Below are 23,568 nucleotides of genomic sequence, written 5' to 3' on the forward strand. Positions count from 1 at the left end.
AATAACATTAAAAATGTGTTTATACCTATGGGATCAAGTTTACATTATGATATAAGATAGCTACGCGACAAATTGTAAAGAACAATGAACAACGAAACGTGGTTTATTTCACGATGAAACATTGTTCTATCTGGATATTCGCTCGCAGCTTTATGACGTCGTAAATTAGACGATATTATTTTGAGAGGAAAGAATCTAGTGAGTTGTTCCCCATAGATGTAGCTGGGTAACGTATATAAACGCCATGGCCGAACGATCGCTACCAAATTTGTTTGTCTGTTGTTTAACGACGCACTCAGCAATGTTCCAGCTATAAGACGGCGGTCTGTAAATAATCGAGTCTTGACCAGACAATCCAGTGATTGACATCATGAGCATCGATCCACGCAATTGGGGCCGATGACATGCATCAACCAAGTCAGCGAGCCTGACCACCCGATCCCGTTAGTTGCCTCGTACGACAAGCATAGTCGCCCTTTACGGCAAGCATGGATTGCTGAAGACCTATTCTACCTCGCATCTTCACTGGTCGTTACAGCCTTCAAGGTTTTCAATAACATTTACGGTAGACACGTGGGTACATTTCCAAATTTGAAGCATCAGTGACAAAAATTAGGTCAGATGCAATTTCTTATTCTAACGTGTACAGTATGTCACAGAGTTTCTTCAGGTGAAAAACAATTGACTTGCTTTTGCGTATGTGTGTGACGGGTGTCACCGGTGGGGCAGGATACGCGCACCTTTTCGCGAACACCAGTCCTGGTATCATCACTATTTCATAGTGATTCATAACCGCATGTCCATGCCCTATAGCCGAAATCGTTTAATCGACTCTACTTTAACAGAAATTTCGAACGAATATGGAAAGGGGTTTGTCGCTTTTACTTACATATACAGGCAAAGTATAAAGAAAGTTTCAAGGAGGCTGGCTGTACCTACATGTATAGAAGAGCGAGAAGAGGGCAATCAAGGACTTTTTTTTACCCGACTTGTGTCTTATCTATTTGGATACCTAGTAGTTAACACCATATTCCTGCCAGATTCCAACACTATTCCGTATTCAAGACATTCGACAGTGATAAAATACCGAACGTTCGTGAGCGTGCTTTCACTAATTCAAGTGCCTGTTACTTAATGGTGGTGCCACTTACTTGACCCATGGTACAATCTCATTAAAATCAGATCTAAGTTCTCGCTGACGACAAGATCTGAGGACATCCCATTACGGGAGATTGTCCATGGTATTGCCTTTTTTCATTGAAAACGTAAAACTGTATGTTGGAATATAATTTATTGATATTTCATTGATATTTAATCGTTATTTACTGATTTTACAATAAGGCTTGTACATACCGAGTTCTGTCTTAGCCTTGGTGTTTCAATATGGAAATCACTCGTAACAATGACTGACTGATCCTGTGCTGATCCGAACAGTATTAGTTGCGGGGAATTGCTTTTACTTGGAAGTTATTTGGCGAATGTACTAAGCCCATTATTCCATCTGTTGGTGGCTTTCGTCCGTTCACGGGGACGAACTGGAACCTCTGAATCATGCTAGTGAGGAATAAGAAGAGCTCCATCCGGGCCATTGACTCCCCCAGGCAAACTCTCCGACCTGCAATAAGTCCAACATATCCCCATCATTATAGTTATAATCAACCAGTAAATCACTACTCCATCTTTACGATCATCGTCATAATATACTATACAAGAATTGCGATAATCAAAACTTCCTAGTAGTTTATGTGTTTGAAACAGATGTCACAAGAAAACATTTGATGCGATGCAACAACAAGGCGGCAAACTCTGTGTTCGTCAAAATATATTTACAATAAAATAATTCCCCAAAATATTTAATGAAGATATTCAAACGAAATATTTCGAAATTTGTAAAAGAAAACCCTCGCCCTATCATGCAGTACACTATCGTACACATATCAGCATTAAGTACTTACAGAAACTCTTAATGGAAAATGAAGGCATTATATATTAGAGGTCTCAAACAATCTAAATGGATCACGTACATATATTCTGCATTAAACCTGTAAGGGACTATGCTATTCTAACACAATTTCTTCAGTTAAATACCAACTATACCAAAGCTGTTGTATTTTAAAAGCAGCATATGTTTAGTATTCAGCTTCATGTCTTTACTTGAGTGGATAATCGAGACTTGATCAGGCAAACTGTCAACGATCAGCATCGTGGAGGCACGATGGCACGCAATGAACCCATGCACCAAACCTGACCACCCCACCAATAACGACAAGCAGAGGCTACTTGGGAATCCCCACAAAGTTCGAACATTAAAATGGTCTTACTATTTTGTTTGTCTGTATTTAGAAATACTTCTGTACAGATAGTGGATATGACATTCCGTCATAAAGTTATTATAATGAACATATATCAAATGTGTATACTATTTGTTAACATTATCCATGAAAGGACAAATTCAGTCATGACAGCTTAGAATGAATGAGTGTTATTGCTTACCAAATATATATTTTTTTCTAAATGATAGAATCTCTACTTTGACAACAGGAATAAGCGAGCGCTGCTATAACGCCACATTTTACTGTAAGACGAGGGAAGATAGAACAAGAGTTATCGTTCTTGTTTGAAGTACTTCTTGTGTTCATACGCCAATACGAAACCTTCGAGAGGGGCACATCTTGTCCCGAGTGGACACGAGTTGGTCACGCATAAGTCAAGAACGTCGTGGCGTATGCGGCACGCAGACTAAAACCTTTTAAACACTTTCCCTGATCATGAAAGAATGCGATTTAAACAACTGAAAAAATATAGAAAATATAGAACAGATAACAAATAAAATGTGACATGTTATGCATGTACTTTCTATTCAATTACCCACAAGTCCTATAGATCTTTCAGAAAACTGTTACAAATTGAAAAACAGAGTTGTTCAGATTGTTATATGAACACAATTAGAAGTAACAAAATAATACTCGTTCGAAAGCATTATGCGTTCCGTAGTTCCACTTTGATATGCTTCACTATTGTGTTGTCTAATATACGGTTACCTTCCGTACCGTGAATTCGGAAACACCATTGAAACCATGTGGAATAAGCACTGAAGACTATACAGGGTCCCCTTTTAATAACTGTGACAAATTTTGCAACACATTTTAGGAATTTAGGGTTTGATTAAATTAAAAAAGAATGAACAACTACCAACACATATACCAAAAATGAATTGTCACAAACAAATGGAGACAAAATTAGAAATGCATGAATTGCATATACAATTACCCATAAACCACCATGTCCCCAAAGACTTTTAACAGAAGTATTACAAATATGTCATGGCGGCAAAGCCGCCGTCGAATGATCAAGAACCTATGCTAACCTAGAGAAAAAGCAATGAATTCTTCTTTCTTTTGGAGTTTTCCTTCATAGTCAAGAAAACGCCCAGGTCTGAAGTTTTCCGGGTCACCCCAGACATCTTCGTCTTTGAGGACAGAATCTAGGTTGGGGATGATAAAGACATCTTTAGGGAAAGTGTATCCTCGGAACTGGACATCGTGGGGAACGGTATGGGGAACGCTGAGGGGAGCAATGTCAGCGTGTCTCAGCACTTCCATAATGGTGGCCTCCACGTAAGGAAGGTTCGTCTTGTCTTTCATGGAGGGCCGTCTGCTCTGGCCGATGTTTTCCAGGATCTCCTGGAAGCACTTCTCCTGAACATCCGGGTAGTTCAGGAAGTAGACCAGTGCCCAGCGTATTGTAGTGGCTGTTGTTTCTGTCCCGGCAACGAACAGGTTGGCGATAACTCTCTTGAGATTTCCCACTGTAAGGTTAAGCAATATAGCTTGAACTAAATGATTCCGTTATAGAAAGATGATTTGTTAAACAATACATAGAAAATGTGCGACTGTTAAGGAAAAACCTTGACATTACAGAAGAAACGCTTCACTCTAAAGGTGACGGGGACATTGACAGGTACTTACAATCCATTGTCGTGAACTCCTTCTGTTGTTGACGCTGTTGCATTTCCTTGATGTATGCACTCATTACGTCGTCCACGTTCCCATCATCACGCTGTTTCAAGTGTTCTTCTAACATTGGTTTCAATAGCAGAGACTCCATTAGGTCATCGTTGTGTAAGGCTCTCTTCGCCTTGAAAAGATCCCCAGGCAAGAACCGTAAGAAGGGTAAAAAGTTTACGACGTTTGTGGCTGCTGAAACTGCCATGATGTCATCCAGAATGTCCAGAAATGTGATAAATAGAGGATCCGTATATTCAAAGCGTTTTCCAAACACTGTGGAACAGATAACATTGGACACTGAATTGTGTAACAAGCGCCTGCAGTCAAACCCCAGTCCTTTCTCTGATTCAAAGGCTGCGAGAAGATGCGAGACCTCCTGGTGTATTTTGTTTTCCATAACAGGCCTTCCTACACCAAATTCCCTCAGAGTATTAAGGGTGAACTTCCTCTGTTCACGCCAGACGTCACCGGAGGTTCCAACTATTCCTGGAAGTTTTAATAATAAGACTGTGAAATCAGACCCCAATGGCGTGGGAATGTTAATCAAGCTTGGTTACTGGTGGGCCATAGCCCGTGTTTTAAAATTGTTTACATGATATTGTTATGCTCAAATATGTTTCATAAATTGTTTTTAAATATAACTTTGCAAAAATGACTAAATTGTAAACATATTAACTAGGTCTCGTCGGTATATGGCTGAAAAAATGCCGATGCGACATTAAATTTAAATCACTCACTGTGTGGTTCAGACTGGAGTACCTGCAGTCAGACATATAATCGGCGATAATCTGTTTAATCCATGAATATTTGCTGAAGATATGCTGATGTGGATTAACCACCTTCATGTATCTCTTGTGATGAAAGTGTTATTTTGCAGTGTAATTTATTGTTAAACACTGTTGTAATTGTATTATTACATCACTTCTGTTACGATTCAGTAGTGGTTTATATCATTTTGTTTTGACATTGGTTAGTTGTGAGGCATCTAGCATTATCTAATGTAAGCAGTGGTGTGGAAGTTACTATAGTTAGATGGTTTGGGAAAATCTCGACGAATCCAGCGTAGGATAGAACCTTGCAGGATGTTTTAGACAACATGAGAGAGGGTTAGTTGTCAGGAATCTAGCATTATCTAATGTAAGCAGTGGTGTGGAAGTTACTAGATTTAGATGCGTTTAGAAAGGCTCGACGAATCCAGCGTAGGATAGAACCTTGTCGGAGGTATTAGACAACATGAGAGAGGGTAAGTTGTCAGGAATCTAGCATTATCTAATGTAAGCAGTGGTGTGGAAGTTACTAGATTTAGATGCGTTTAGAAAGGCTCGACGAATCCAGCGTAGGATAGAACCTTGCCGGAGGTATTAGACAACATGAGAGAGGGTAAGTTGTCAGGAATCTAGCATTATCTAATGTAAGCAGTGGTGTGGAAGTTACTATATTTAGATGCGTTTAGAAAAGCTCGACGAATCCAGCGTAGGATAGAACCTTGCCGGAGGTATTAGACAACATGAGAGAGAGTGCCTCACAGATCCCACGTTACATATTTCATTACATCAAGGTTGTGTGAAGATCATTGTTTTCACTCTAGATATCCAGCCAATTGGAAGCTTTACCACTGTTGCTGCTAGGCGGATACTACCACTGATATTATATTTTATACTGCCATTGTAATTGTACTGACATTGAATTTGGCACTGTCACTCTATTGTGTGCAGTATTTTGTATTGATTTGTAAACCTAGTTATAATACAATTATTATTTGGATAGCATTCCTTTGTTGTTTGTTAGATTCACACTGAAGTCTTTTCCCATAAACTGTGTGGGTTAACTTATTGACTCAACAAGTAACAAAAGCATATTACTTAACGCGATCAGGTTAAACTCGTTATAACGCAGGAAATCTGGTTATTTTATTTGAACGTCATTTGAAATTGGTTTGTAAATTATGTCAAATATTATTGCTGTTTTAATTAGGTAACAAATACATGAATAAATTAAATAATTCTGGCAGTTCATATTGTTGTCTAGATATGTTTTGGTCTTTGTTTTTTTTAGTTTGATATATATATTATACCTGTGGTATTTCTCCTACTGTTTTATAGTCCATGTTTTTGTCCCAATGTGTAGTTTACTCTGGTTGACATATTACCGTTTATACTTTAGAAAAATACATAATCAGAGACTTTGTGTGTAATTGTTTGCTTTGTGGAATGGTACAGGTGATTTGACAATTTGAACAGCTTACCTTTCCCTTTTGAGACAAAGTCGTTGATGAAAGAATGCGGCCTGTCCGAAAATATATCACCGTTCTTGACAAATGCGTCTCTCAGAGCGCTGTAGCCGTTGAGAACGATGACTGGTCTGTTGAAAACATAGAAACTGAATATGTCACCGTATTTCTGTCGGAGGTTCTTAAACGTGACCCGGGGATCAGAGCCCATAGACAGGGCGTTCCCCACAAACGGGAGCAGAGGGGGGCCGGGGGGAAGTCCAGAACGCCGCCGCGTCAACAGCCACAACACAGCCAGCACAACTACAGTCACAAGAAGCACGAACATTGCTGTTGACAACACACTGTATGGGCCGATGCGTCGAGATTACTTATGGCGGAAGTGGACGCATGGCTGACTGTATGTAGTCATGTGACTGGACAGCTCGTTGTGAAAACAAAACCGGTTTCAACACTAGACCGCCTCCGTGGTCTAATGGTAGAGCGTCAGCCCGGAGAGCGGAAGGTCCTGGGTTCGATCCCCGGCCGCGTCATACCAAAAGACGTTAAAAGATGGTACTTGGTGTTACCCTGTCTGGCGCTCGGCATTAAGGGGCTAAAACAAGGACTGGTCGGCTCGGAGTCAGTATACTGTGTCTGAGTGAGATATTCATGTTAAACTGCGGCATGGTATCTCAGTGAGCTAGCACTATAAATCGGCATCAGTCTGGACTAGTACAAGCAGCCACACAAACACACACACGTACATGCACGTCGCTATATAAGTGCAATAATCTTGGACGCGACGTTAAACCCCATTTCACCTCACCTTTCAACACTGGATCTCTCTGCACAGTTTGTGTTGTTTATGCATGTCTATTTCACTTGGTTGAGGTTTCTTTCTACATATTGCTGAATGTTTCAAATGATACCAGATCACTCTCTCAGCCTCAAGATTGTGTCTCCAGATGTTGTGTGTTGACCCCTTTTATCGAAGGTCGACCGTCACCGTGTTTTGTTGTACATTCTTCAGTTTGTCATTTGATCACCTCATATTACCTGCTTGTAATTGTGGCTGGCATCCTTCCGTGTCATTATATCACACTATGAATGCCTCCTTGACATTCCCCAGTTATTCACACCCAAAAGGGTGAAACCTGTTTCAGGCAAAACAATCGCATCCTGATGGACCCGGGTTAGAATAACTCCCTCGCACACGAATGCATGCGTGATACTTTTGCTCATCATGTCGACCATCGGTTTATCTGGCCCAGGCTCAGGTATTTACAGAGCGGCGTGATATTGCTTTAACATTGCTGAATGCGGCATTTAACAAAATTCGTAGAATAGGTCTTCAGCAACTAATGCCTGCCGTGAAAGGCGAATATGCTTGTCGAATAAGAGGCGACTAACGGGATCGGGTGGTCAGCCTCGCTGACTTGGTTGATGCATGTCAACGTATCTCAATTGCGTGGATCGACGCTCATGATGTCAATCACTGGATGGTCATTCGATGGTGATACATTTAATATTGCAGTGTTTTAGCTACTGTTTACAGCCTAACAACATTTTGATAGCTTTATCAATTTTATGGTCAAATCTAATTTTCAGGTGAAAACTTTCTTTTGCCTGGCAGTTTATACTAATTGTATTATATATTCGTCATTGTGGAGGTACACTGAACTATGTACAGTTACTCTATACTTTAACAGCAGCGTCCCATGTAGGCATTACTTTGCTTGGAGCCGTTTTAAACCGTTTGTTGTTTAACGCGGCACTCAGCAATATTCCAGCTATGTGACGGCAGTCTGTAAATGATCGCGTCTGGATCAGACAATCCATTGATTGACATCATGAGCATCGATCTCAACAATTGGGATACAATTATATGCGTCAGCATTGTCAGCGAGCCTGGCCACCCGATCCGTTAGTCGCCTCTCATGAAAAGCATGGATTGCTAGCATATCCTTCACGGGTACATTTGCTGGGAGTCATGACCATGCAGCTTGTCGACAGGGGCATATGGAATATTTGAAATAAACAGTACAGTGAAGCTGTGTAACTATCCAGTGGCCCGAGGCTGTGTGGCGAGATGGGCTTGTGACCTCACATGAAATGGACAGTCGACGACTAGTTTAATATAACGATGAAAGGGACATCCTTCTTACGTCAGGAATACTCGCGGAGGCTGATTGGGGTGTTTTTGTGTCGACCCCCAAATGAGGGTCACAATTTGAAAAGTTACAAACTGGCAGTTGTTTTGTTATGACCACTGGCAGAGATACATATTCAGGTTTTTATTATTCATGAAGATTGTTTATTCACATTAATTTATTGGTCGCAACCTTCCCCTGATAACCAGGCCCAAGAACAAGGTATCACCTAGGCTGCAAACGAGATCAATATAATCTCATTTCCACGCTATCCGATCGCTGAATTCCGTCACCAATTCGGCTACCGTAGCTTTGGTGACGAATTATCACGATATAAATAGTGTAATTTTATGTATGCTTCTTTCAGCATTCATATGTGAACTCAAAACGTGATGTGTAGTCGATCGGCGACCATACTCAACTGATCAAGACATTTCTAAATAGTGTAGCGCATGTTCCTGCACGTTATTTTCAACCTTGCAACAAGTCAACTAATTAACAAGTCCTGCAGTTACCTACATCATCTTAAATGTTCTCCATGAATATCATTTAAACAGTTCGGAAATTGTCCTTCCCGTCATCGCCTTCAGCCAAGATCATGTTGAAACACACCGAACAAGTAAACCTTGGACTCATGTTGGACGCCACTCTGCAAACACTAGCTATGATAGAGCCTGTAAAGGTCTTGATAAAGGAGCCACCGTATTCGCCTCTTACGAAAACAAATTAAGGTCACTTTCATATTCCAAGAAATCGTATTTGCCCTTCCCACACTATTTTGAAATAAATCATGTTGGGAACAAATACTTTGCCTTCATCTCTCGAAGAGATTCAGCAGCATCAATGTTCATGGAATGTTCAGAATACCCAAGTTGAAAAACATGGTGTGGTGCAAGCAAGTGAATGGCTTATGCAGCAGTCTTCAACATAAGCTACACATTACAAGAACATGAAATGATCTTTGATCAATACTACTGGTAGATTTCAGGAGCCACGCTCCGGCATCAGGGTACTTATGATAACATGTTCAGAGGGATTGTTGGACTATTGGTAACCTATTCCTTGATTGTTTGTTTAATGCCAGCTAAATAATGTTGGCCTGTATATAATCCCTGTCTGGACCAGACAATGCAGTGCTTGATATTGTAAACAATGATTCACGTTGTCAAAGTACGATGACCTGCTATCAACCAAGTGACCTTACCACCTGATCCATTTGGTCGCTCAAAGACCAGCATAGGTTGCTGGGAACATGTTCAAAGACCAGCATAGGTTGCTGGGAATATGTTCAAAGACCAGCATAGGTTGCTGGGAACATGTTCAAAGACCAGCATAGGTTGCTGGGAACATGCTCAAAGACCAGCATAGGTTGCTGGGAACATGCTCAAAGACCAGCATAGGTTGCTGGGAACATGTTCAAAGACCAGCATAGGTTGCTGGGAACATGCTCAAAGACCAGCATAGGTTGCTGGGAACACGCTCAAAGACCAGCATAGGTTGCTGGGAACACGCTCAAAGACCAGCATAGGTTGCTGGGAATATGTTCAAAGACCAGCATAGGTTGCTGGGAACATGTTCAAAGACCAGCATAGGTTGCTGGGAACATGTTCAAAGACCAGCATAGGTTGCTGGGAACATGCTCAAAGACCAGCATAGGTTGCTGGGAACATGCTCAAAGACCAGCATAGGTTGCTGGGAACATGTTCAGAGACCAGCATAGGTTGCTGGGAACATGCTCAAAGACCAGCATAGGTTGCTGGGAACATGCTCAAAGACCAGCATAGGTTGCTAGGAACATGCTCAAAGACCAGCATAGGTTGCTGGGAACATGTTCAAAGACCAGCATAGGTTGCTGGGAACATGTTCAAACCCCATGGCGTTTGTCAAGTTTCCACATAGAAGAGTATTGAAGACATGAATATTGTTATGTCCAGTTTAATTTGTATCGTCTGAAATTAGTGTCGAATAACAAAAACATGAACATTCCCCACAGAAATTTATTTCTCTTTTTACATGTCTCACTGGTACCCAAAGCTCTCGATAAGTTGCTGCTCTTTCTTGACTCTGGGCAGGACATTTTTCTTGGCTTGTTCTCTGAGACGCTGTAACACAAACAGAGAACTTATCAAACCTGTCTGGTCTGCAACAACTCTGGCAGCTGACCACAATGGAAAGCTCTACATCACATCTGATTAAGGCAGGGGGCACTGTAGCTCAAAAACTATATCTGCCAATATCTATGGGTTTTACAGGTTAAGAAATGCATCAACAGTCCCGAAAGTTCTGGTGTATTTTATTCAAAATGAAAGAATTATCTGACAATTTTCACAATGCAATATTTATTTGTCTCTTAAATTTGCTTTTTGTCTGCAAAAGAAGCTTATAACTATGTGACTAATGTTACAAAATAAAGGGTCACAGCTACAGTGATAGAACAAAGGGACACTATTTATCTACACATAATTTTGAACTAAAAATCTAAGTGCACTGATAAACTAAATGCTTATTTAGTACACCCGTCCCTGTCAGTCTCAGCTGGTAGTGCATGTTGCTATTTTCATCAATATCAATACCAGGTTTTTTTATCATCACTGACCGACAGGATCAACTTCGGATGTGGTACACATGAGTAACGAAACAACCAAGAGCTACAGATAAGCAGCATAGTTGCGTAAAATACCCCGCCAAAATAATCAAAACCCAATTACTTTCAATTAACTCGCGTACAGATACAAATGCATTACATGACAAACTCAAATTATAAAAACAGCATCCGTAAATACCCAAAGAAAAAGCTTTTTCAGCATGTGAACAAAGGAGCTAATTTCGGGAAACACAATTACGAGCTAATTTACTTTCCAAGTCAAGCCAATATATTTAGAACCATTAAATACTCTTAAAACATTATTTCGGTTTTCTTAAATCTTAAAATGTTCACCAATTTTGGGAAATACACAAAAGAGTGATGAATAGATGAGTGAAAAAATATTGGTTACCCAATAAATAATGTTATAACCCAATTAAAATAGAAACCCTAGAGTAAAAACTCGATTGCTCAAAAAGTTATCTGGAGCTCTGCAACCTCAGCTCTTTAGTTCTTCTAGATCTTTACGAGTGTTTGGCATGTTAAAACCAGCAGACTGGACGCTATATCTGAACCTACTCTGCCACAGGATTCAACACAGTATCAGTAACAAACTTTATGACCAAGGTTCTCTTCTCAAACATTAGGACCATAAATGCAAACTAAATTTCCCTCATGCCAATTAGTTTCCGCAAGATAAAGGCATGCTTCTTTACCTCTGTTCAATTTGAATTATGTTATGGACTTGGGCCTATTAACACTTAACAGAAGCAGCCAATCAATAAAAAGAAGAATACTCTATTGTTAAAGACTATTAATAAGATTGTAGACAAATTGTTTTCTTCAAAAGTTTGTAAAAAAATTTCAAACGGTTTCTTTCAAAACTATGAAAAGGTGTATTTCCAGGTCATTCAACTGAGATGGAGATTTTTGGAGACTTTTCAAGCCTGTCCAAAATGTGCTTAAGCGAAAATATAATTCTGATACTTGTCTTGCTCAAACCCACAATGATACATTCATTCTGATTAATAATCAGAAAAGTCACTCTGTGTGGGATCAAACCTGCCATCAGCAGATCCTGGTACAGTTACAATAGATAACTCTACTAAACTGGTGAGTTAGTTTGGTTTTGAGCCGCTTTTAGCAATATTCCAGCAATATCACGGCGGGGGACACCAGGAATGGGCTTCACACATTGTACCCTTGTCAGGGATCGAACCCGGGTCTTCGGCGTGATGAGCAAACGCTTTAACCAGTAGGCTACCCGACCGCCCCTCTACTAAACTGTGACAACTTACAAGTGTTGACTTCCTCCTCTTGAAGTAATCATTTGATTTGACCTTCCTCTTTTCTTCAAGCTTGGCCACCACTCCCTGGTACATCCAGCCAACCTCCTTCGACAGGCGGTCCAGCTGACAGAACTGGAACACAACCACATCATCACCACGTGTCTTCACTGGCACGAGAACAGTGTCAAAAGCCTGTGCTTGTCTCAGATGGTAGTGCATGTAAAAGCTTTTTTCATCAGCTTCAAAACGCTATGGGATGAGTAAACATCACAGACAAGCTCACATAGAAACCATTACCTTAATGCATCAGACTTTTGACAAGGATGAAAAATGAGGTGACAAGCTAATCAGGGATGCATACACCTTGAATTATTGCTAATTACTTCACGAACTATATTTTAGGAGAGAGTAGTCCCTCAATCTTTGCTGGGGGACTTCATAACCTGTTAATGATAGGGATATTTACCATCAGCAATATCCCAGCTGTATCGCAGAGCACAGTTATTGTTTTTGGTCTGGATCAGGTAAACCAATGAAGATCAAAATCATGGCAGGGGACACCAGAAATGGGCTCCACACATTGTACTCATGTGAGAAATCAAACCCAGATTTTCGGTGTGACGAGCAAACACTTTAACCACTAGGCTACCCACCGCCCCTCTTAACAAGTGAGGATTACAGAAGGCACCAATGTCTTACCCTGCTTGTGGGCTTCAGGCGGAGCACTTTGAGAGCAGAGGGAACAACCTGCCTCTTCATCTTGTCATAGGGTCCGGGGATCCCCTCAAACATCTTCAGCTTCCTGAGGGCAGCTTTGCCACGAGGCTGCTTGTGGGGGAGCATACCTGCAAGACAACACGTCGGTCAGTGAGGGGCAGGCAGTGGTTACTGGAGTGAACCTGGTTGGGAGGGGTGATATTTATATATATATATATATATATATATATATATGTATCTTCAGTCATGGGACCATGACTAACTGGTTGGTTGTTTAATGCCCCACACAGCAATATTCCAGCTATATTAATCGAGTCTGGACCAGACAATCCAGTGATTGACATAAGCATCGATCCACCAAATTGGGATCGATGATATGCATCATCAAAGTCAGAGTGACCACCCAATCCTGTCAGTTGCCTCTTACGACAAGTATAGTCGCCTTTTACAGCAAGCATGGGTTGCTGAAGACCTATTCTAACCCGGATCTTCACGGGCCGAGTGATCTTAGTAATAAGCTGTCTCAGATGGTAGTGCATGTGAAGTGGTTTCATCAACTTCAAAACGCTATGGGATGGTATAAACATCACTGACAAGCTTCAAGTTTATAACAGACATCACTGAATACATAGTAATCAGCATGGGACCCTGTTTTGTTTTGTAGGAACATGGTTGCTGGTAAACAAGATTACCATCAAAGTCAGGGCTAGAAATAATGTACTTTCTCAAAAGTCAACCTTTACAGAATCAGCACTGGTTACATTTGATCAACTAAGTTTGACACTTATTTTGCTTTGATTCATTCAGCACGTAATTTGACTTGCAAACGACTTCTAATTTTGATTGCCTATATAGACCTCTGTCTACCTAACGTCTATGAAGTGCCTACTCGTACTTCAACCACACAGGGTCTACCTTGGCAATACATTATAAATGGCACCACTGAGGACAATGTGACAACAGTTTTCGGGTTTGGTACAGGCATGTTTTACAGGGGTGTTCAATAGCTGTCTCAGATGGTAGTGCATGTGAAGTGGTTTCATCAACTTCAAAACGCTATGGGATGGTATAAACATCACTGACAAGCTATATATCTAAACAATGACAGCACAAAGGAAATAAAGAAATAAATACTGATAATTCAGTTACCTCAACCTGTGAAAACTCAGTATTTCAAACAATCTATAAAGGGTCTCAAGGAGCTATTTAGATAATAGACTAAAGAGGATTGTGAGCGAGATACCCAAACACTGAATAGCTTCAAATAATGACAGTGGCAGTAGCAGCCATTACAGGGGTGTTTAACAGCTGTCTCAGATGGTAGTGCATGTGAAGTGGTTTCATCAACTTCAAAACGCTATGGGATGGTATAAACATCACTGACAAGCTGTATTTTCACAACGACAATTAGTTTGATTAATACCCCAACAGCATCACCTGCTTAAGTTCACAACAGACATCCCTGAACATTGGTGAATGCTCTCCCCTGTGGGACACATTTCCAACATGATTTCTGGTGAGCACAAGACAAACCTCCAAAATCAGCTGAGTTTGACATTTACCCTTGGTTTCAATGTGTGCATGACACAACCTATTCTTTATTTTCAATCATTATCTAAAACTCTGATATTGGAAAATGACTTTAATACATAGTGATTGAAAGTAAGAGGGGGCCTCAAGATCTATGGTATTTTAATCTAGTGACCCCTGACATTCATGCTTATTTCGAACACTGTACATAAATATTCAGGTAAAATTTACTTGTACATATATATTCAGGTAAAATTTACTAGTGCATATATTTTTCACTCTTTATCTAACTAGTTTCTTCTATGTTGAATCTGATATCTACCTTACTGTCTTAATGTGCATACAGCTTTAAATATTAATGATTCATACTGTGACATTTATAATTTGACCTGGAAACTACTTCAATTCTGACTGATTAATGTAGCCTTCAGCTACTATTACCTCAAACCTAGGAAATGTCTACATGTTCTTCATTTGTTTTATGCCGAAGTCTGCAATATTGCAGCCATATCACAAAATGCCAAAAATAATCAAGTCTGGATCAGACAAAATAGTGATTAGTATAAGAGCAACATCATGTCCTCAGATCAGAATGACACAATCAACCCAAGGCGTCAAGACGACAGACCACCTGTCTAAACTTATATCGCCTCTTACAAAAAGCAACAGAGAAGATAATTAGGTGAAAGATTAAAGATATCAACACCGAGACATGACAATAGTGGCACAAGCGTGTGCTTATGGGGGTGGGGGTTGTTCATGGCGATTGTTCTATATAGCTGTCTCAGATGGTAGTGCATGTGAAGTGGTTTCATCAACTTCAAAACGCTATGGGATGGTATAAACATCATTGACAAGCTATATATGTAAATAATGACATCACCTTATAAGAAATGAAGAAAAAGAAATAGCATTAACTCATCTATATGTCCAAAGCAGGGGAGGAATGCTCAGCAGTTTCTATCAGAAAAAGAATATTTTCACAAGTATTCAATGTAGGTAAGGATAATCATCACATAGAAACTGCTCTGTTCATAAGATGGATCACACTCAGACAAACTCTTACTAAACTCTATTCTCATTCTACAGACACAACTTTGAACATCTGACATTAAATGATTTCACATACCAGGATAAGACTTGAAGTAACCAGTCTTAAATGGAAAGAAAAGAACATTTAGGAACCATTCCTATGAGAACTTAAAGTATGATTACATTTTCCTATCTTACAAATTAAATTCTTTATTCAACGCAAATTACTTGCATCTTAATCACTAACTTCACAATGAAGATGGTCACTGAATTGATTAACATCCTTATTTTAATGACTCGTTGACTTCATTTCCTCAGTTTTGTGTTTGTCTTCAGGTTTCGGACAATGTAGGTAAAGTCATCACTGGAAATGATAAGATGGTAGTAGAAATATAAATTACAATTAGTCACCACTTTAGACTTCCATATTCTAAGGTTTGTTTCTATTTACTTCTAGAATCCTGTGAGACTGTCGTCTCATCCCTGCAAAACAGTGTGTGATGAGATATGATCATGATTCTTTGAAAGTGACATACACCTCAGACCTGTCATCAAATCCTACAAATAAAGCGCCCATAATACCATAGAAAATTAACCTTGTTCAAGTTTGGTTGTACCATTTCTCCTTCAGATACCTTAACCTCTGACACAATGTGACAACTCCATTCTGACTGCCTCATTAAACCTCCGGCCACCCTAAAGTCACACCTAGGAAATGCCTACTCATAACTTAACCCTTGGGGTCCACCAAGACAATACACTAAAGGCAAACATAGCACAATATGACAACAGTTTAAGTGTGTTGTACAGATAGGTTTTTTGGGGGTGTTCTATAGCTGTCTCAGATGGTAGTGCATGTGAAGTGGTTTCATCAACTTCAAAACGCTATGGGATGGTATAAACATCATTGACAAGCTATATATCTAAACAATGACAGCACCTTCTAAGAAACAAAGAAATATCAATAATTCAAATACCTCAGTGTTCCCGTTTACCGTTAATTTCACATTTTTAACCAGCAAAATTAGGCTTGGACTGGTAATTCATGTGACTACCAGTCCCTGTGGACCGGCAAAGTATCTCATAAATCTTTGTTGTTGAACAAGACGTCAGCGATATTCATATAGGTAAGTATATTTTTCGAAACGAAGCCTGCTTGTCTGTTAGTTAACTATCAGGATTTCTCCTTTTCTGTTTTTAGTGCAATGACATAACATTTCAGTTGTTTCGAGGTTAAATATATATTTGTAGCAACTTAGTCTCAAAACATTTGAAAATCAGAAAATTGTGACTGAACTTTGTGTGAATGATGTGTAGATCGAACTAAGTTACTCCAGAGATGTCGTCATTGCACTGAACATGATGTTGGAAGAATTAAAACCAGATTATTTCTATACATTTTTTTAATTGTTAAAAATTGGGACTGACAAAAATGGGGGGAGAGAGAGGGAGAGGGAGAAGGAAGAACTGTTAAATTTTTACTGGCAGTTTCAAAAGCCAGTGGGAACACTGTCAACCTGTGAAACAATGTGAAAGCACAGTGTTATAAACAATCTATAAGGGGTCACAAGGAGCTATTTAGGGAATACACTGAAGATACCGAAACACTGAATAGCTTCAAATAATGACAGTGGCAGTAGCGGCCGTTACAGGGATGTTCAATAGCTGTCTCAGATGGTAGTGCATGTGAAGTGGTTTCATCAACTTCAAAACGCTATGGGATGGTATAAACATCACTGACAAGCTATATATTTACCCAATGACAATTAGATTTGCAGCATCACCTGCTAAGAAGACACTTCATCAATAGAGGGTTGTAAATTTAACAGTCGGGATGCAAAATGCCAGTAATTTATAGAGTTCTGTAGCTGCCTACTTAGACAAACCCATCTAAAAGTCCTTCAAATTATGACTTCTGGACATGCAACTTAACAGCCACAGCATTGCCCATGAGCAAATGTTTCAATTACAAACACCATGGCTGGATTTTCTAGTAAACACAAGACTGAACTGTCAAGATGTGTCATCACAATTTGATAGGACGTCTATTTTTAGCATGTCAATAAAAGAATGGATCCAGAGTATATATATATCATATTAGAATTGAGATATGATACACTGGATAATTGAGAATAGAGGTCCAGATAGACATACTGGAAGTAGATATTTTAACAAGGTTTAGTTGATCAGCAGTTTCTATCAGAATAAGAATATTTTCACAAGTATTCAATGTAGGTAAGGATAATCATCATTTAGAAACTGCTGTTTGTTATATGTAACACAATGAGACACTGCAACAAAAACTTCTCAACAATGCCCATACTCTTTTCTTCAAATGTAACGGATAATTGAATGATACTTATGTGCACAATAGATCCATATCAAAGTTAAAGAATTTGGTCAAATTTCCTAAAACCTAACTTAAAAGAATCATTATTTAAATTGCAAGACCCAGTAATGAAAAACTACAAGCATTATCAAGCACAATATTTTTTTGAATGAAACAATGTTAACCTGTTAACCACCAGGAGAGACAACTGTCATGTATTTCAAATTTTTAAAACACTATTCATGGCTTGATGTTAGGATCTTGATTTAACTTACTTGCACCAAGTGCATGTTGACAAACAACCTTGTTGCACCAGAAAAAACAGGTTGCCCCCTGGTCCAAGAAAACTATCAAATAATCCTGAAGTACCTGCAGTTTGATGTCAAGCCCCAAAAGCATGACAAGTTACACATAACAGGGATTATTAACGTAGGAAAAGAAGGTTTAGAGGTATAAAATGTGTTCAGAGAGACAAATATTAGGTTGCACTGGTGCATATTTTATATAGCTAAATCAAGCCCGGCTATCTGTAATTTCAAATACTTCCTACACAATTGAGGTAAGCTTATCTTAAATCCACACAGATATCTAGTTCATATCATCGTATTGCATACCTATTTGTTAGCTACTAACCTACTATAGAAGAATGCACAAAGATGGCCAGTGAGTGGATCAAATGTCCTTTAAATAATGTCATTTCCTCAGTTTTGTGTTTGTCTTCAGGTTTCAGACAATGTAGGTAAAGTCATCACTGGAAATGACGTAGTAGTAGTAGTAGTAGTAGTAGCAGTAGTAGTAGTAGTAGTAAGATATATTACAAGTTAGACAATTCTTCAACACTTCGTTTATGGGAGGATTCTGCTCATTTAAATCTTACATAAAAATATATTTGGAACAATGCCTGCAAATGAATCATTTAAGCCATGGTTTCAGTTGAGCACGTAAATGTTTAATGGTACCTCGGACAGTCCTCCAGAAGATCATCCTGGGAGCCCGGAAGTGGAATGGGCCGCGAGCAGGGTTCACGTTGCATCGCTTCTTTAGGAAGTCCAGGTACTTCACTGTAAACATACAGGTCAATCAGGGTAAGAACGGGTCAGTATCACTATTACACCACTATGATATATCCATAAACGTATACAATGGTATTTATAAGTACATGTGTAATATTTACATAGATTCCATCATGGATTCAGCAGAATTTTAAAACACACAATAGTTTGTCTAAAAATCTAAGCAAAAATTCTTTGAAAGCTTATTGCATTCATATTGTAATATACAACTTAACATTTGCTAAGGGCCAAAATAGGCTCCAAAATAGTGTGGTCCTCAGAAAATGTTTAGTCTTTTATCAATGTAATATTCATATGACATACACTTGAACAAAATATGTTAATTATAACAAAGGTACTGCCATTAAAACAGCAATATACCACATGCATTCCAGATGCAACTTGAAAATCACTAAATTCAAGAACTTGTGTTTATAACAAGGATGTTAGTGAAATGGACACTATTACAGCAACGTCATTATTACAACAAATTGGATCAAAAACTTACATTTGTTTCTGTAGAAGTTGCCAGATATGCAGATACCTTCACATCTTACAATAACAACTCGCTGACCTGGAAAAAACATGTTAATAAATTTAATACTCTATCCATCCAACGTTTGACAAGTGATTTTTGTGTGGTGCTGGTTCGGTTTCAGTCTGACAACTGAAAATTCTACATTAGTTTGTTCTAATGAAGTATGCTACTATAAACATTTTTATGCATTTTCTAGTTTATGAAAGTATATTTCTCTAATGCAATACCAGGGCAATAGGCATAGCACTAATATCAAAAAATGAAAATATATTCACTCTTTCAATAAAATAAACAACTTCAATGAAGAATTTCTATACTGAATAATCACATTTCCTCAGGTCATAGGTGTCGTCATGGTTTCAGACAATGTAGGTAAAGTCATCACTGGATGGGATATTCAGTTTTGTATACCATACAACTTCTGTCAGCGTTAAATATCAAGATTGTTGTAGGTCACAGTTATGAAAATAGCAGCAGAGATGTAAAAAAAGTTAAATGACTTGACCGCTTGTCGAACTGATGAATATTTACCTTGTAGTAGTGTCTTGGCAACAATTGAGGCCAGACGCCCGAGCAGATGCCCTCGGGCATCAATCAAAATGGGCTGAAAGCAAAACAATCAACCATCAGTTTCATTACCACAATATTAATAAAAGTGCATGAGGTGTATTGGTCATAATCTAGTGGCATGGACAAATCTTTCAGGTTTGGGGACTTCAACTTGAATTATTTTTTTAAAAAAGACACAAGTTTGTAATCAAATTAATGTTATCAAATAGTTGACCACTAAATATGATTCATGTTCATACAGCCCTACAGGTAAAAACAAGACCCATTATGACTTCCACTACTCTATGACCATATAAAAATTAAGGTATCCTGAGTGCCAACATTATCATTCAGGCAAATAAATGCTTCAGTTGAAGCTGCATCAATGTTGGTAAAAATTCACTTTGAATTAAAAAATAAACATATGTTGTGATAAGTGATGAAAAATGAGGTTTGAGCATTAATATACTCACAAAAAATGTTTGGGATCATTAATATTTTATGGGAATTTGTTTTATGAAATTTTGAACTGTTTCACTACAAAAAAATATCCCCAAAAGTATTCAGGATACAAATAAAGAGCGATAAATATAAAGCTTGAGGTTAAGACATCCATTCAAATAGACTTTATGTTCCTGTTTTGCAAGGATTTCTCGAACATCTTGTTCGCTCAAAGGTGAAGATTTCAGCAGTACATATGGTAAACGGATTCTGCTACAGATAACTGCTATGACCGATAGGTATGGGATGTCTTATAACATGTCCAGCTGAAATAGCACAAGTTACCTCTCCTTTATAAACTGAGGCATCTCATTTGTGAAACGTATTCGGACATTCACATTAACCCTTCATCAAAGCTAACTGACGAAAAGGTGATCTGATTTATACACTTTCTGTGTGATACACACTTTGGGAAGAAATATTGCTCTTCTATTCCTGACAAAACCATTTTATGTGTAAAACACACTCATATCATTCTGTATCTTAAATACACGTGGGTTAGAATGCCTTTCACCGAGCATTACACGTAAGACGGAGCTTTCATATTAACATATTGCACTAGAGCAGATCATAATGTTGATTTGCTGTGTACGGGACAACTTTTCTCGGTTCCTTTGGCTTCCAAACTGACAAAAATGGTAGCACACTGCCGTCATATACCTTGTTCTGAAAACCCATGATGGCTAAAAGGCCGAGTTAGGGGGTTACACGTGGTTTTCCAGGGACAAAACGGAAGTTGACTGGGGCCTTGTCTACTAAAATGTGTAAAAGCGGTGCGCTTGCGTTGCGTACCAACAGTGGAACCAGTTTAAAACGGAAAGAAAATCAAAGGGAGGCTATCCGCATTCAGTGTCTAGGAAACCCGCTCGAACTTAATAACGTATCACCATGACCTGCATATTGACACTTTTTGTTTTATTCTTTCTAAAAGAAAGAAATAGCAAAACTTAAATGGGACAATGAAATATATAGACAGCCAACATTCATGTTTGCCAGGAAATAAATGGTCTTCATTATTTAATTCCCGTGAAGATTCCGGGCTAGAATTGGTTTTCAGCAAGAGAGCAAAAGGCGACTAGCGGGATCGGGTGGTCAGGCTTGCTGACTTGGCTGATTCATGTCATCGTATCCAATTTGCGTAGATCGATGTTCATGGTGTCAATCACTGGATTGTCTGTTCGAGACTCGATTATTTACCGACCGCCGTCATATAGCTGGAATATTGCTGAGTGCGGCGTAAACAACAAACAAACTAGGGCTGGGACGTGTCCAAATTTACTACCCGGGTACCCCCCTCCCTATTACCCGACCCTACCCGGGTACCCGCTGTAGATATCTAGAGATAAGTACAAACTGTCAGATTTGGAAAAGTTTGACCGTAGCCCTGGCAAAATGTATTTAGATACACGTGTAAAACAATCTGGTCATGCACACACTGAAGTTTACTGCGTGTAGTTTTACCTTTATTTAGACATAAAAAAGTCAGAAGGAATGGGTGCATAGTCAGAAAGAAATAGGAGCGCTAGTGACTTATAGTGTAACCACAGTGTTTTAGATAAAAAAAAAGTTCCTCAAACAATATATCACTTGACTAACCACGGGTCCGGGTATAGTCCTGTGGGTACCCGGGTCCTATTCAGGACCCACCCGACCCGAGTTACCCGTCCGAGCACTAAAACAAACGTATGCAAATCTACGCATGTTGCATGGTCGAATTATTACAGGTTTATTCTGGAAGAAGGTCACCAATCTTCAGTTTCTGTTATAAGTCATCCGGACATGTCCCGTCCAGTGGGTGACAGAGTCTGAACGAACCACACGGAGTTCTTAGTAAAAACAAACAACCCATATAGCTAGCCAAATCGGACACAGATAAATGTTCTTTTTGGTCGAATACTTAAATTAACAAACTTTCATTGATCTGTATGTGAAATTTGCTTATCGATCCGATATTTGTTACGTAGACAAGAAAAGCGCATTTACCTAGCAATTGCTATAATATATCAAGATCAGTAAGATAAAATAACGGCCAAAAACATTTTACCATAGTTTTTATTAACTCTAGTTTAGATAGATGCATCAAGTAAAAAGTATTGAAAAGATTAAAACCTCAACGAAATCAACAGCTATACAACATCCGTTATTGGTATGACAGTTGCCCTAATTGAGATGGGATAGCATCTGAAGTTCTGAAGGCTGGGACAGGTTTCATCTGGACAGCTCTGATGGGCGTGCAAGGGTTTACATGCGTACACGAGTATGTTTTAGCGACGCATGTGTTCCTCAGGGGCGTCAGTTTGGGGGTGGAATGGTAATGGTATGGGGCGGCATCACAACTCATGGGAGAACACAACCCATCATTGTAAATAACAGTTTGAATGGGGTACGCTACAGGGACGACATCGTTGACATCATGCTCTACCCGTTGTGCAAATTCTGGGACATAGCTCACGTTGCAGTAGTATAATGCCCATGGGCGGATACAGAGAGGGGGGTGGGTGGGGGTGCGCGCAACCCCCTTTTTTATTTCGAAAAAAATCTTTATTTCTGTATAGATTACCACCAAAGAAAATAAATAGATCTTAATTGTGCACCCCACCTTTTCAAAAAGCTGTATCCGCCCATAATGCCCCACCCACATGTTGCACGTTTTGTAAAGGACTTTTGTCACAACATAACATTGCTGTACCTCATGGCCGGCTGTTTCTCCAGACCTCTCCCCCATGTAACATGTCTGGGATGAGATGGGTTGATGTCTACGACAGGACCAGAACCAGCCCCTAACACTAGCTCTGTTGGGCCAATCTTGGAATTTGGCACATCATCCAGGCCGTTTTCAATCTCTGGTGTCTTCAGTGACCCCAGCTGCCTCGCACCTATCAACGCAAATGGTGGCCATACACGATATTGACATTGTTAATTGAGTTAGTTACACCGCCCCTCTTTTAGGGCGTCTCGCTCTGTCAATGAATTTGTTGTAATCAAACATTGATCAGACGAATGACCAAATATTATGATTTCAATCACTTGATTGTCAGGGCCAGACTCGATTATTTACAGACCTCCATGATGTAGGTG

The 23,568-nt window shown here is 39.3% G+C and overlaps 2 protein-coding genes and 9 non-coding genes across 11 annotated transcripts; all 11 read right to left on the reverse strand.

Moving 5' to 3' along the window:
* Window positions 1-890: 890 nt before the first annotated feature.
* Window positions 891-6,651, reverse strand: LOC124140374 (vitamin D(3) 25-hydroxylase-like). Its single transcript, XM_046507924.2, has 4 exons — window positions 6,253-6,651; window positions 3,969-4,493; window positions 3,368-3,808; window positions 891-1,615 (listed from the first exon to the last, which is right to left on the reverse strand). Exons 1-4 carry the CDS (start codon window positions 6,563-6,565, stop codon window positions 1,437-1,439), a joined length of 1,458 nt encoding a protein of 485 aa, XP_046363880.1. The 5' UTR covers window positions 6,566-6,651; the 3' UTR covers window positions 891-1,436.
* Window positions 6,652-10,348: 3,697 nt separating this feature from the next.
* Window positions 10,349-21,291, reverse strand: LOC124140345 (60S ribosomal protein L13a-like). The gene is made up of 7 exons (XM_046507881.2): window positions 21,151-21,291; window positions 19,972-20,044; window positions 19,411-19,476; window positions 18,810-18,911; window positions 12,942-13,087; window positions 12,252-12,374; window positions 10,349-10,471 (listed from the first exon to the last, which is right to left on the reverse strand). Exons 1-7 carry the CDS (start codon window positions 21,166-21,168, stop codon window positions 10,388-10,390), a joined length of 612 nt encoding a protein of 203 aa, XP_046363837.1. The 5' UTR covers window positions 21,169-21,291; the 3' UTR covers window positions 10,349-10,387.
* LOC125373610 lies at window positions 10,895-10,968 on the reverse strand. Its single transcript, XR_007218450.1, has one exon. It is a non-coding gene; the product is annotated as a small nucleolar RNA Z195/SNORD33/SNORD32 family (small nucleolar RNA).
* LOC124140378 lies at window positions 12,440-12,520 on the reverse strand. Its single transcript, XR_006861905.1, has one exon. It is a non-coding gene; the product is annotated as a small nucleolar RNA Z195/SNORD33/SNORD32 family (small nucleolar RNA).
* Window positions 13,477-13,556, reverse strand: LOC124140385. The gene has a single exon (XR_006861911.1). It is a non-coding gene; the product is annotated as a small nucleolar RNA Z195/SNORD33/SNORD32 family (small nucleolar RNA).
* Window positions 13,966-14,045, reverse strand: LOC124140386. Its single transcript, XR_006861912.1, has one exon. It is a non-coding gene; the product is annotated as a small nucleolar RNA Z195/SNORD33/SNORD32 family (small nucleolar RNA).
* On the reverse strand, window positions 14,267-14,346 carry LOC124140387. Its single transcript, XR_006861913.1, has one exon. It is a non-coding gene; the product is annotated as a small nucleolar RNA Z195/SNORD33/SNORD32 family (small nucleolar RNA).
* Window positions 15,268-15,347, reverse strand: LOC124140379. Its single transcript, XR_006861906.1, has one exon. It is a non-coding gene; the product is annotated as a small nucleolar RNA Z195/SNORD33/SNORD32 family (small nucleolar RNA).
* LOC124140388 lies at window positions 16,357-16,436 on the reverse strand. Its single transcript, XR_006861914.2, has one exon. It is a non-coding gene; the product is annotated as a small nucleolar RNA Z195/SNORD33/SNORD32 family (small nucleolar RNA).
* Window positions 17,186-17,265, reverse strand: LOC124140380. Its single transcript, XR_006861907.2, has one exon. It is a non-coding gene; the product is annotated as a small nucleolar RNA Z195/SNORD33/SNORD32 family (small nucleolar RNA).
* Window positions 18,545-18,610, reverse strand: LOC124140381. Its single transcript, XR_006861908.1, has one exon. It is a non-coding gene; the product is annotated as a small nucleolar RNA SNORD34 (small nucleolar RNA).
* Window positions 21,292-23,568: the final 2,277 nt, after the last annotated feature.

The sequence above is a fragment of the Haliotis rufescens genome, unplaced genomic scaffold, assembly GCF_023055435.1.
Source record: "Haliotis rufescens isolate VD_foot unplaced genomic scaffold, xgHalRufe1.0.p SCAF_5, whole genome shotgun sequence".
Classification (NCBI taxonomy): domain Eukaryota; kingdom Metazoa; phylum Mollusca; class Gastropoda; order Lepetellida; family Haliotidae; genus Haliotis; species Haliotis rufescens.